At 39.7% G+C, this 14620-nt stretch overlaps 1 protein-coding gene across 2 annotated transcripts in view; it reads left to right on the top strand.

Moving 5' to 3' along the window:
* The first annotated feature begins 360 nt into the window (after nt 1–360).
* Nucleotides 361–14620, top strand: part of Mwh (multiple wing hairs) — a 113445-nt gene continuing 99185 nt past the window's right edge. The window contains exon 1 of one of the 2 annotated variants that reach the window (XM_076799627.1): nt 361–627. In XM_076799627.1, coding sequence (XP_076655742.1) covers nt 425–627 — 203 coding nt within the window. In that variant the 5' untranslated portion in view covers nt 361–424. Of the gene's footprint in view, nt 628–4577; nt 4776–14620 lie in introns of those variants that run through there. The other variant, XM_076799636.1, reaches the window with a different exon arrangement.

Genomic DNA, 14620 nt, shown 5'->3' on the forward strand with positions numbered 1-14620 from the left:
GTTCCGTTCCGTTCCGTTCGGGACGTCGCCGCGGACCCGTAATTACGCAAGCCTTAAAGACAATCGCGGGGGCAAAAGACAATGCCGGAGATACGGCGATATCGGTGAGACATCGCGCGAGAAAAATTCCTCATTGTCCGAGGAATGTGGGCGTATCGAGCCAGATATCTGCACGATAATGAGATATCGCGGTTAGAACGAGATTGCGAACGCTGTCTGAACGATACGAATTATGGCCGTTTTCTAATCGGCGAAACGGATCTAGCGATGCAAATATGATCAACAGATTTTCCGGGATTGCAGCGAATTTTAAGCCTCCCGCGTGGACAGAAGCTAATTAGAGGAGTGATTAACGGCCGGGACGCGTTTTGAAACGGTGCTTCAGAAGATTAGGTGCTCCGAAGGCTTAATTGGAAGACGGAAGATGGGGAATGCGAAATCCCAACCGTGCCGACGAGGCAAACAGCTCTACCTGTTCTACCTTATCCATAGAACGTGGAGCATCGTGGCGGAGCATCGGAAAGATCATGATCGTTCCTACGATACCGATCCAGAGACTGAGTTATCGTCGAGGTGCAGCGGGTGCAATGGATGCGATTACCGACAGGACAGCCTTACCTTCGACAGGTATGTAGAAGATGATCTATTAGCGGTAACATCTCGAGTGCCAGCTTAGCCTAAAAAATACCATAAAAGCAATTTATTCAATGAAATAAAAGATGGAAGGTTAAGATATGTGACACTGAAAATACTATCTTGATCTTTTTATGTTTTCTATGCTCGATGGCTAACGATCCACGAAGAGTTGGCCCAGCTTTCCGACATGATTACAAATATAAAAACAAGACCTTATAAACCGACATACTTGAACGAAGCAAATCGTTCAATCGGCCTTCGTTGCTTTCAATTAGGTTACAGTCACACCTAATAAGTGGTTGCTGCATCAACAAGGAAAAATGAATAATGTGAGCATAGCGATAGTTCAAGAAATACGCAAGCATGTATTGTACTTCGAAGCTATCTCATAAACATGTTAAATTAACATTAATATTATGTCATAATATATACATATTTGAAAAATGTATATAATAAAATAGTGATATGCATTAGAACCATTATAAAACGTTTTAATTTTAATAAAATAGATCTATATCTATTTGTAATCAATTGTAGTGTATCGTTTATAGTCGAAATTAAATTCCTAAGAAAAATATTTCATATGAAACCGGTGATTCATCCGTTTTCTACACTAAACATTAATTGAAAAAGGAGATAAAGAAGCCTAGTCTATTCTGAGAGTGCACATCCTCTCGTGAGTCGCTATGCTCGCTTTTAGGAAATAAGAAAACGTTGGATTCACTGACTCATGGCAGTGAACCTTGTTGGCAGCGGATCTCGTCAGTAGTGGACCTCAATGATAGCGACGACATGACTGTTTCACTGCTCCTCATGTTGAAGATGATTTTCAGAGCCAAAGTTAAGATTCTGTAAATAGGAAAATGCAGTTTACTTGTCTGAATCATGCTGATTTATAAAACAATGAAAAAATGAAGAATAGTTGTTATGCAGTACAGAAGTTATAAAAATTGTTTATTTGCTTAAACAATTTAATTTAATTACAAAATTATGTCTATAAGACAATACATTTATTACAAAAAATTTATTTGTTTGAACCATTTTTTTTACCTGAAAAATCGTATTTATAAAAATATTTGATTATTTAAAAATGTATTTAAAAAATACATTTATTTAAACAATTTTCTTATGTTATAAATAATTAACTTACATTGTCGTCTCGATGTTGTTGCATAATGTCTGTCTTCCCGAGCAAATGATTGGAGTGAATCCCTGAAAAATCGAATAGGCCCAATAAACAATAAAAGAATATGAAAATTCAGAAGATATGAATAAATTAGTGGAATATTCTTGAAAACTAGTTTTAATTGTTCTTATAACATTGTTAGTATTGCGTGAAAAAGGCTGCTAATGTGCCAAGAAGGAAACTGAGAGATGAAACTAATACAAAATTCATAAAAATAAATGATACACTAGGTTCCTCTCGCGTTAATTTTACTTTTGTTATATGCTTAAACAATGCACAATCAGTTTAACCAACTAAATATTGAAAATTATTGTGAAACTAGAAGACAGCGACTCTACAACTTTGAAATCCTAACCGACCTGCCAGACCCGCGAGAATGCTGGCCTCTGATTGGCCAAAATTCAAACGAATCTATTCTGATGTTTGAACTCTGCTTGAAAATATTCCGTTGGCGTCCATCGCGAGACTCAAAGAGAAAACTTCTACTAAATTTCATTAAAAATTGAAACTTCTCAATTTATCATAACGGGATCTTATGAATAAATAATTTCGACTTTAATTAATTGACTTTTCCGGAATTTATCTACCCACCGTAGGCTATTATCTACGTCAGGAAAGGATTGAATTCTTGACAGATATATGAATCAGATACAAATCGAATTGAATGCCCAATAATTCCTTTCTACGATTAAATAATGGAATAATTTCGAAGTATTAATCACGAGAGCAATTTGGGAAAACGTTAGTGCGAAAGAAATACGAAATACCGGGGATTATAGAAAATGTCATGTAGCCATGAATGTCCATTAGCGATTATGGGACATTCCTAAGGGGCATTAAACATACGCAAACATTTTAGAGGGTTTCATGGGGTATCCGATGATAATTTTTCGACATTCCTAAAAAAGAACATCGTTCTTCAAATAATTATGAAATAATTGAAGCTTCAGTCTTCTCGAGTCAGATGTCGCCATAGTGTCCTCCAGCGCGCAGCGCCTCGCGGCCATCTTGGCAACTAGGAGGTTTAGTCTTTGCAGAAAAACAAAACACATGTGCAGAGTGTATGCTTGAGACAGCTTCTTTTTATAAAAAAAATCTAGTCCCATAATCTCCGATGGCTCTAAATCTAGTAAGTACAGCAATTATCCTTGCTACATAAGTTTATTCAGAACGGTCATCGTCTGGTTCAGCATAACAGGACCAACATGTAATTCAGCGTAGTACCCGGAGGACTTCCGGTATCAAATTTCAAAGTGGATTATGCTTGCCGTGCGCAGTCGATCGGCTATTGGAATGTATGTCCGATTCGAACGTTTATAGTCCATGAAATCATTTCTAGAACGCTTCCAAAGGCAACATTGACGGCCGTGCAATAACTGTTGCAGCGGTCTCGCGTCACTGGTTGAGGATTGAATATTCCGAAAGCTAGTTCTACCACTTGATGTCCGCTCCGTGCTCATTCTACATGCATACAAGCAAGAAGATCGCTGATTACATGGTACAACAAATTTCAACCTTTTTCTCGAATTTCTCATCTGAAACAGTTTCGAAAATAACTGTTTCTTATGTAAATGTTATTTCCACATCTACAACTATTTTCTGTTATTCATATCAGAAACTGTTGCAGCTGCAGATTACTTTATTGTGCGGATTATTCGCAAAATTATTATAGAAGAACAAGAAACGGTAATAGCTGCAGGAGCAGCTAAAAATTATTTTTATTTCTCTTTGTTTATGGTGAGTTGGCACTTGGGTTTATAAACGAACAAACAGGAAGAATAGGATGCAAGGAAGTTAGGTAATATTTTATTGTTGGCCTTCCAATGGTTTGGATGCTGTCCCTCTATTTGGACAATGTTTTTTAATAGAATTTTAGAATTCTATTTTAATAGAATAGATTTTTTTCTAGCTCTCTTAGAAAAATTATTAACTTTTTGGGTATATCTATGAATAAAGCTTATTCTTTTGCAATATTTTTTATATTCCTTCTCACAATAATTGCAAGAATAATTGTGCTCTATGTATTACTTGTGTAATACTTCATCAAAATGCAGTTGCATTTGCACATAAGACGGAAAAATATCAAGAAATTAAAATTTTAATATCTAATTCTCCTTTTCCAAATATTTTTTGGCTTACACACGAGTCAAATATTAAATTCCGCGAATATTAGGTCAGTGTAAAAGCTCGTGGCCGATTAAACTACAACGAGAAATCGAACTTTGCTAATATTTATGGAATTTAGTAGAGAAGAGAAACATAAATTCAGTACATTGATATTTGATTTCAATTTTACAGCAACTGCTCTCACCCTACTTTCACCGAGATCACTCATCATCATTTAAAAATAATTAAGCACACAGGTGGTCACTTTCAAAGAAAAATAAAGCACTTGGAGGGTCAGGTATTTTTCAAACATTCCTCCTTCCTAATAACATGACACTAAGCTATATCATCTTGTTCAGGATAATCCAAAGGACGATTACCGTGCGAATTAGAGCCGCATAAATACCGCTGTTAGAGCACGAGATATTTTCAGAGGTGCGCGGGGGAATTCTAAAGAAATCCGAGAAATCGTAGAAGGATAGTCGTAGTAACAAATTGAAATGTTTGCTGAACAGTGTTATTGACCACGGGCTCCCCGGGTTTGTCCTTTCTGCCCCTCTACGTGACGCATCGCAGGATAAACTGAAGCCTGGCTTACATTACGAGCAGGTGGAGGCGCCGGTGTCAGTAAACCTCCGGTCGTCTCGAGGTGCGGATCGCCTCGGCGGATGCACGCCTTTCCATCGCGAGACCCCGCTCGCCTGCGTGACAGTTCTGCTCGATTTTTTACAATGAAAATCGATCCCGTCCGCTCGTGCCAGTTCGTGTATTAATCCAATTCCATGTGAGCCTCGAATCATGCGGGATAGCTGAACTTGGATCACGTGCGGACTCTGAAACAACACAGGTAACAACTTGCTCCAAAGCTGATCAGATTCAAGACCTGCATATTCACATTTCAAGTACTGCAATTTTCAATGCAGAGCTTCATTCCCTAGGCAAACTTTAAGAAATGTTGGGAGCATTGTTATTCCGCAAGATAGAAATTTTTCGTCGTTTCCTACAAGGAAACAAAAAAGAAAAACACTACTGTTTCACACGGTAGTGAGTTTGGCGTTTTCAACTTCTTAGGAAGACAAGGAAAGTAAAATTAGGGACATTGTAATTTCACAAGGTGAAAAGTTAGTAATTTTGTAGAAAAGGAAATTTGTATCGATTGTACGTCTATATTTTCCGGAGAAGTATTATAGGCACTAGATAGATCTTTTTAGTGAAGAAAAATTAAGAGCACTACTGTTTCACACGTTAGTGAGTTTGGGGTTTTTAACTTCTCGGGAAGAAAGGGAAAGTAAAACTAGAGACATTGTAATTTTGCGGTTTGTAATTTTCTAGAAAAGGAAATTTGTATCGATTGTACGCCTATATTTTCCGGAGAAATAGTATAGACACTAGCTAGATCTTTTTAGTGAAGAGATATTCAATAGATACTGAGGAGCAGCTTCGAGACACTGAATTTTTCCGCGTTCGCACCCGGCAGATCGGAAACAATGGGAGAAATTGTTCGAGAAGTTGACTGAAACAATCGGCGAATGCTTATGAATTATGATACGCTTGAGATCTTGGCGCATTCTAGAAGTCAGACGCGCTAACGAGTTTGCTCGGTTCAGCGTGCCGTTGAGAGCCTACGATTTGACTAATTGCAGGAGCGTACACTTTATTAGGCAGTAGAAAACACCATCGAAAATAGTAAGTCTTTCTCTCAGGCAAGATTTTACCTTCAGGACTCCAGACACTTCCAAAAATAATTTCTCCGGCTCCAGAATCCAATTCTTCGTTCGCATACTAACTCTTTGCACTCGACGTTATTTTAACTTCAAAATCCTGACGTTTTATTCCACCTAAAACATTTTCATTCCATATGATTTTTATTGTTTCGTGCATTTGCTCATACCACACAGAGATATTTAGCAACTTATTAAGTATAAGTAAATTAAGCAACGCAAAGAATTGTGTCGAAGTATGGTAATTTTTAGTGACGCCTCGGAGCCGCCAATCGAGTGCAAATGGTTAATATTTATTCTTCTACTGCTCGACAAATAACTTTCACAAATACTGTTATATCTAGTTAAGAGAGTACAATAGAAGAGGTTGAAGAATTTGAAGACGCTCACATTGTGTAGGATAGAATAGAACGTGATGATTTCATGCTTCAAGAATTGAAATCGATACTGCATCAGTTTCGAAGAACCTGGGCGTGTTCTCCAGGTTGTCCTCGAGCATCCTCTGATTCATTTCAAGACTAAGGTAGACCGCCGAACGCAGACAGCAGTTACACGGAACGGAGATTCTTCGTAATCATTCTAAGAACCGAAATCAATGTTTAAGGTCCCTGGACGTGTCCTCTAGGCCGTTCTTCGGATCTCAAGGTCTGGAAACGCGGGCTACCGAAGCACCGACGATTTCCTACGGCGAGTTCACTTCGGCCTGGCGAAAAAGGAAGCTTAACGAGACCGAGTAATTTCATTCACAGTCGGTTGCCAGCAAAAAGAGTGCACGCGAACCGCGGATGAATCAGGGCGCGCAGGGTTGCACAGTGCGCACGTATGCGCTGTGCACGCGTGCCGCGCGCACCGTTTCTGCTAATAAACCCGCGTGCGCAAAAACACGGCCGATCGTTGCCGGCCCCGGCAATTACAGAATGCCACGGTTTTTAATGCAAAAATCCCTCTCTCTTTCTCCCATGATTGCGCCCGCCGCGTTTATTATTCCGTCGGTTTGTTGCGTATGTGCATACTGTATGAATACGCACGCACGGGCCGCATACGAGCGCCGGTGTAGCCGCAGCCACAGCCGTGCCCATTGTTCTCCGAATGAAAACTCTCGCGACGGGGGAACCAGTACGAAAAACAAGTTTGTGGAATCGGGACTATTATTCTTCCACGACCTGTCCGCGGCGAATAATAATTATGAAACGCTCCGTGAGACGAAAGAAAAACCGCCGAGAAACGCAACGCCGCTCATAAGCATTCGGACACTTGCTGGCATTCCTTCCAAAATGGAGAACTCGGTCCGCTCGTTACGCTTGCTCGCATTCTTTCCGAAACTCGCAGCTTCGATCAAGCTCCTGATTGTTATTTTGTAAATGATATACGCTGATTGAGCGGTTAGACTAGGTTAACTTCGTTTAGAATTAATCGTGTCCTCTTTGTTGAGGGAGGATAGTAGCGTGATGAGTACACAGTATGTACGTAGAAAATGGTACATTTCATTCGAAAAATGAGAATTGCAACAATGGTATCAGTGTTGAACACTAGGTTCACGAAGCACTTAAAAATGACTATTTTCCTTATAAAAATAACATGAATATATCTATCAAAATATCTGTAGCCATTTTTTCAATAATATATACCCAGGAAAATCAATTGGTTAAATAATTCGTCACGGATGCATGTTTGCAAATCTCAATATTCGTGGATTATAAAAATTTACTAGTGTTAAAATTTAAAGCTTCATTTACTGTCTCAAAATAAGAATGATATCGATGATACTAAAGCATAAAATTGGACCCTCTTTTACTGTAACGAAGCGAGTAGTACCAAGAAAAATTGAAGTTGTATAAAGATAAATGTTAGAAAAGAATTTCTAATATTACAGTCAATTTCTAATATCCTACTGGATACTCATCTTAGCTTGTTATTTGTGAAGACGTTTTCCTGCAGTACATTGTCGAAGAACATTTGCTGATACTATCTATTAAGTACTCATCCGGACTAGTTATTTTTGAAAACGTTTTCCGCAGCACATTCGAATAGCAATTACACTACGGCCCGAGCAGTAGCACAAATATTTACGAGCGTCAGCGTAGGCATGTGTGCGTATTCCGGTCCCGCTAACTATAACCGCGTCAGTTTCGCCGCGGGGTATTTCGATCGACGATCTCGCGACACCTTCCGGTGATCGATAATCCCTCTATTAGTCGGCGGGGAGCGATTTCTAATTGAACGAACGAGGATTGCGTAACAGCGTGGGCGTGCAAGAGTCGCGCGAACCAGTAACGCCGGCCCCGCGTGCAATTATTTAGGGCCCGTTGAAATTAATGATCCGCGAGCGACCGCCGCGCCGCCCGTAATAAATTAGGCGTTTCTCAAGCGATCGCTCTCTCGGGTCGAGCGTTGCCCTATCTTTTTGCGGTAACAGCGGCGCACAGTGGACCACTGAAAACCCGATTTTTATGGATTTTTAAAATTGTTCTAGCGTTATTTCAAGGTCTAGCACTAAAAATTACTGTTTTACATTTCCTTATAAAAATAACTTCTTTTAGAATTAATCGTGTCCTCTTTGTTGAGGGAGGATAGTAGCACGACGAGTACACAGTATGTACGTAGAAAATGGTACATTTCATTTGAAAAATGAGAATTGCAACAATGGTATCGGTGTTTAACAGTAGGTTTACGGAGCACTAAAAATGACTGTTTTCCTTATAAGAATAACATGAATATATCTATCAAAATCTGTAGCCATTTTTTAAATAACATATACCTAGAGAAATCAGTGTGTTAGATAATTCCTCATGGATCCATGTTTGCAATCTCAATATTTGTAAATTAAATATATTAGAATCCGTCGTTTTGACGGGTCCCGTAAATCTAGTGTTAAGATTGTAGTATAGTAGGTCGTTGAATTCATCTGGACCTCAGCTAGAATATTATGTAGTCAAAAATATAACATTTAGAAAATCGGAGTGACCTCCGATTTTTATAGAAATTTTTTTTTTTGTAGGAAAGTACTGATCAACTTCTTCAAAGTTCTTTTCAACGTCTGTTGAAACCATTTCTTGGCAGAAAAACCGTGGTAACAGTGCTTTTGGCCAGAGAAAATGGCCAAAATTAAAAACAGCTTTGTATCGACATTTTTCAAGAAAAATGCCATTAATATAGGCAACATAAATAAAACAGAAAAACGGGTTTCCAGCTCAGTGTGCAGCGGCAGCGAGAGCCGATCAATCATCAAGTGAAATTTTCGTGTAACGTTGATCCGTGTCATGGCCATTTCGCAGCGCGTATCAAACTATGCGTGTAATAGCAACTTCGACTCGCGTACGGCACGTGTTACGTAGTACTCCTGGTTACGATGCTTTATACACATGACCGCGACAGCATTTCGCCAAAGAATAATATATTCGAACGGAAGATTAATTGCGGAGCTAACAGCGATGAAGAACGAGGTCCATCCTTTAGACCGTGGCATTAACCTTCGTCGTTTTTCGAGGCGGATTTTAATAGAAACATGTTGTAGACGAGTACACGTGGTCGAACATTCTCCCTGTCAGGCTGGAACGAGCCAACTTTTATTTCCTCCGGTGCGGATGATTAATCGAAATCATTCTTTATTCGCTAGAACTGTAAAATTCTCTTATTTCGGTCGTCGGACTAGTGTAGTCGGACTTGTTGCGTATTTTGGAACATGCTAGTTCAAGGAATGGTAATCAAATAAATCTAGAATAACGGCTAGGCAGAACAAGGTGGAAGATTATCATAAATTAAGAAGCACATCTGGTTGTCTATTGGCCGTAGCAAAAATTTCAAGTTTCATCTCTCGTCTGGAAAAAATTGTACACTGAATCACGTTTAATCCTTAATCGAATAATTCTTTCTTTTTCGAAACGATGCTATCGAAGGTTCTAACAGCAATTATTTAATATTAGAGCAAATTTCTATATATTAAAATATTATTTTATATTACTAAATATTAGCAAATTTTCTTTGTTGTTACCGTTGCATTAAATCCCGCATGAAAATCAAAAAGTATGCAATGACGAATACGATCCTGGGAAGGTACGGACGCCGCCATTTTGTTACTGGGGTGTAAAAGAAAATTATACTTTTTAGAATATTTTTAACACTGCTTTACCGAAAACCGTAAAAGAATACATGTTTCCTCTTCAACGATCGGTACAGATTCTTTGCAAATAATTGATTACTTATGGGTACCCATAATATAAAAGACTCATAAGACTATAAGAGAAGTACAGTGAATTCTCATTACGAGTCAGTGCCAACCTTACAATTTGAGCTGTCTCTCGAGTTACGTGCAATATTGTATCAGAGGAAGACATTTTCTCAGTCTTCTTGTCACTATCGCTTAGTAGTCATAGGTTTTTATGACTTGTAGACGGATATGACTCTTAGGTTTCCAGCGTGCCCTATAATTGATTGCTTATGGGTGCCGCTAATAAATTACTAAAAATTCGAGGATTGCACGAGCAAATTGAATGAATCGGAAATATTCCGGGTCGAAAGAAATGTTTCGTTTTCCAGTGAAAATAGTTCCGAGTGCAAAGGGTTAACGCGTTCTCCTCGGCACAGCGTTTGTTGGAAGCAGGGGCCATTATTTCATGAAATTGAACATAAAGTTCTCCCGATTGAGCGGAGGTTCATCCAGTCTCCAGTAAAGGGTTAAATTGCGAGGAAGGATGAAACGAGGATCGGTGTAGTTTAAAATTTGGTCGGTCGTTCGATGGAGGTATAAAGTTGCCGATAATGGGCACGGTTGCCATTCGTTCGGCGAGGTAAATCAGCCCCTGTTCGTTCGGCTCTCGCTCCCGATGGACGTAACGGTGCTTGGATTTCGTGCCCATAGATTCTCCGTCTCGGCGTAATGATTTTATTATCTGCGCCGTATACGCGCCAATTTACGTAAATACTCGCGAGAGATCGCGAGCTTCTTTTTCCTCGGTCTTCTCTGTTTCCTTGGGAAATCCATTTTATAAATTTTCGATTTTGATAAAAAAAAATAATTTTTGTATAGCCTAATAGTGCGCGCATGATGTGCCAAAGTCAGACTTTTGAAAAACATTTTTTCACGGAGATATACGCATGGTAAATAACCATTTCCTCGCTCCTGGGAATTCATCAGTTTTCAGTTGCGATAGTTATGTAATTACTCCGCCTATAATTGAATACTTAGGGGTCTACAAATCATATGAGTTATTGCAAATGGCTTCAACTATTAAGTGGCAAAAAAAAATTTTCCAAAAAAAATTGTTTAACATTAAGTAATATGGACTAACCTGAAGCCCCTTTGCGTTACGCGTATTTTTTATTTATGGAGGAATACAACAAATCCTTTGAATAGCTTCGATCCGGAACTAATCGTTTTGGCAAGTTATAATATTGATCTAGCTTTGTGCAAAATTTCATGAGATACTGCGAGATGCTTTCGCCGCAATTTAAGTTTAAATATCAACTTTCGGAATTTCCGAGAATGAATTCGCACGGAAGTCACGATTATTTGATGTTTCAGGTGAAATTTTTAAGGGTTACATATCAGATAATAAAAAAAAAATGTGACATTCGTACATATAAAGAAATATTTAATATCAATTTTTTATGTTAAATGAACAAAGTTTTTGTTCACTGGACAACTGTCGCAAAAATGCAACAGGTATTTTTTGGTAGTGCTCCAATGAACGCTACAAAAATAATTTATGTAAGATAAAAAAATTGTTATTAAATATTTTTTTATACATAAAAACTTAATAAATCATGTGCACTTCACATTTTTATTTATTATTTAGAAATATTCCTAAAAAATTTCACCTGGAACATCAAATAATCGTAACTTCCGCACGATTCACTCTTGGAAATTCTGAAAGTTGATATTTAAACTTAAATTGCGGCGAAAGGGTCTCGAAGGGTCTCATGATTTTTTGCACAAGGTTAGATCAATATTACACCTTGCCAAAACGATTAGTTCCAGACCAAAATCTATTAAAGTATTTGTTGTATGCTTTCATAAATAAAAAATGGGCAGAAAACAGAGATTTTCAATTAGCTCATTAATGTTAACAACTTTTTACAAAAATTTTGTTTGCCAAATAAACGTTGTACCTGTGGCAATCTCTCCACAAATTTTCACACAAATTCGTTGGATAGTTTCGTTTTTACAGACTTTTCGCCGCTTTTTGGCCATTTCATCGACGGGGAGTCGTTAAACGCAAACTTGTAACTCGGTACCAATTTACGTTGTATCCGATGTTCCGAGCGATTTAATGCCTTCTGATGCTAATAAACCGTTTCCGTGGCCGGTGCGAGCGATAATCGTGCGACGCTGCACGACTTCGAACCGGGCCATGGGTTACGTCCGGCATGGTCGATCGATTAAAAGGGCCCCGATCGAGCTGGGACCGAGGCGAATCGCATTAAGTCCCGCGGCGGAAAAAGGGCTTCTCGAACGAACGATCCAACCAACTGGCAACCAGCACCACTTCCTGCCCCCTCCCCTCTCAGTCGTTATCGCTTGTAAAAACGGTTTGCTATTAATACACGTGCATGTTCCGTTCACCGACTAACGAAGGAATATTAATCGACCTCTTTATGCCGGGCCTAATTACAGCCAAGCAAATGGGAAATGCGACTCGCATTGATCGAAACGGTCTTACAAACTGACGACTTTGAATTGCAAAGCAGGCCTCAATCAGTTCGATTCGGTTCCAGTGCGGTTGGATCCGCCATTCCTCATTGGTAAACAAGCGTTCGTTTCAGTGGGAGCGTCTCAGAATCCCTAAGGGATGAAACAGTGGGCGTGGATTGGCTTCGAGAGGCGTGGCTTGATCTGAGTAGGCGTGGTTTCGCTGCTCTTTATTTTTCTGGACCTAGGACAGTCTGGATTTTATTAAAGTTGAACTCTGCAAATCTCAAGATCTATGCATTTTAAATCTCTGCAACGAAAATTGGATAGTCATTAGTGGACCTAGCCTGGATTGGAGATCTAGAATAGATCTCTAAATCTTCCCTAGTATACTAGCGATTTTTTCCGTCAAAAAGGTTGAAGAAACTCTCAATTTTGCCACAGAAAATTATCTACCTTCTTCTGTTTGTAGAGTGGGTGTGGCTAGGCGCTGAGTAGGCGTGTCCAGCCCCGGAATAGGCGTGTCTATCCCTGAGTAGGCGTGGTTTCGCTGCTCTTTATTTTTCTGGACCTAGGACAGTCTGGATTTCGTCAAAGTTCAACTCTGCAAATCACAAGATCTATGCATTCTAAATCTCTGCAACGAAAATTGGATAGTGGACCTAGCCTGGATTGGAGATCTAGAGTAGATCCCTAAAACTCCCCTAGTCTACTATACAGAGCAGCTCTTTTCGTCAAAGAGTGTAAAGAAACTCTCAATCTTGCCACAGAAAGTTATCCACCTTCTTCTGTTTGTAGAGTGGGTGTGGCTAGGCGCTGAGTAGGCGTGTCCAGCCCCGGAATAGGCGTGTCTATCCCCGAGTAGGCGTATTTAACTCTGGATGATTACGCTGTTCCGAATTTCGACGGAGCCAGGACACTGTAAATAAAAATTGAACTCCGGGAGTCACAAGAACACTATACTTTGGGATTCATTGATGAGAATTTATGAGATGGCTACTAATGGAACTAAATTAGCAACAAACAAGAAACAGCATCCTCTAGAATTCATATACTTGATCTTATCATGGATTACTCATCAGGTTTCGATAGAGTAGGCGTGGCCAGCTCAAAGTGGGCGTGTCTTTGCAGCTCCTTATAGTGACAGAGCCCGTTAGTCGCTGATCGAACAATCAGTACCTGCTATAGATTCTGCTTGGCCGTGATGTCAAGCTCCAGGCTTGCAGAAAACGAGCGGGTAATAATTTTAAGAGGTCGGATTGTTTTCCTGAGAACTTCCGGCATGCTCCCGCCTGGCGTGCTAATAAAGATACATAGTTAGAGGATCAACCAACTCGGCTGCTTTATCACCGAGAGCGATGCTACGCCGCGTGGCTCGTTAATCACGAACGCCGCGGAGAGCCCGGTTGCAAAAGAGATTGAAATTGCGGAAAAACCGGGCGGAATAGTCCCCGATACTAATTAGATAACCGGTGGCAAGCCTAGAAACATGTTTTACTTTTGATCGCGGGGCAATCGGGCTGATTAAGCGGCCCGGGAGCCCGGCGGAATCGTGAATGATGATTCGGATCGACGTAGTACGACAAACTTTAATCGCGCCGACCGAAACGAGTCCGCTTAGAAAATGGAAAAGGAACGGGAGAGAGAGGGAGAGAACCATCGTTCCATTAAAGTGTTGCAACTAGCGGAGCGATCGGGATCTAGGAATGTAAATTATAGCGCGCCGGTTAATGAACACGCATCGATTACGTTTATAATAATCCGGTTATGAAATAACGGGCGTAACGATGATAAATTTCTGCGGACGGTTCCGAGCTAGATTAGAATCAGTTAACAGGCAACTTGAACTTTTCCCGCGGTATCACCTTGATTATATTTGCGCAATTAAACCGGGGACAAACTGTCGACCGGCCTCTTCCTTTTTCGAAATCCGATTTGTCTAGTCCCACTCGCTGACTCTTAATTAAATCTCTTCGCACTTACATCATTCACAAATGGGCTTTTGCCTCTACTTCTAGACCAGTTTAGCACTAAGATATACCAACCAGCTTTTCATTATTCATAGAAGCATCTGTTGTTAAAAATTTAGGTAGATTGAAACACGCGAGAGCAGTGTTATTTCAGCGGGAAACGACGACTGTAATTGCAGATCGTTTGGGAGAGAGGAATTGCGAGTAACACCATTGCTCGCGTTTCCTTTTATGGGATATAATTCGTTAACACTATGAATGATGTATTTTTGTATTAAAATATTTTGTATGTTTTTCTTGTATTTTTCGAGAATGTTAGAAATGCTAGAAGTTGCAATGTAATTTTAATTGTCGAGACTTAAATTACAATTAC

Source organism: Halictus rubicundus, chromosome 1, assembly GCF_050948215.1.
Source record: "Halictus rubicundus isolate RS-2024b chromosome 1, iyHalRubi1_principal, whole genome shotgun sequence".
Lineage (NCBI taxonomy): Eukaryota > Metazoa > Arthropoda > Insecta > Hymenoptera > Halictidae > Halictus > Halictus rubicundus.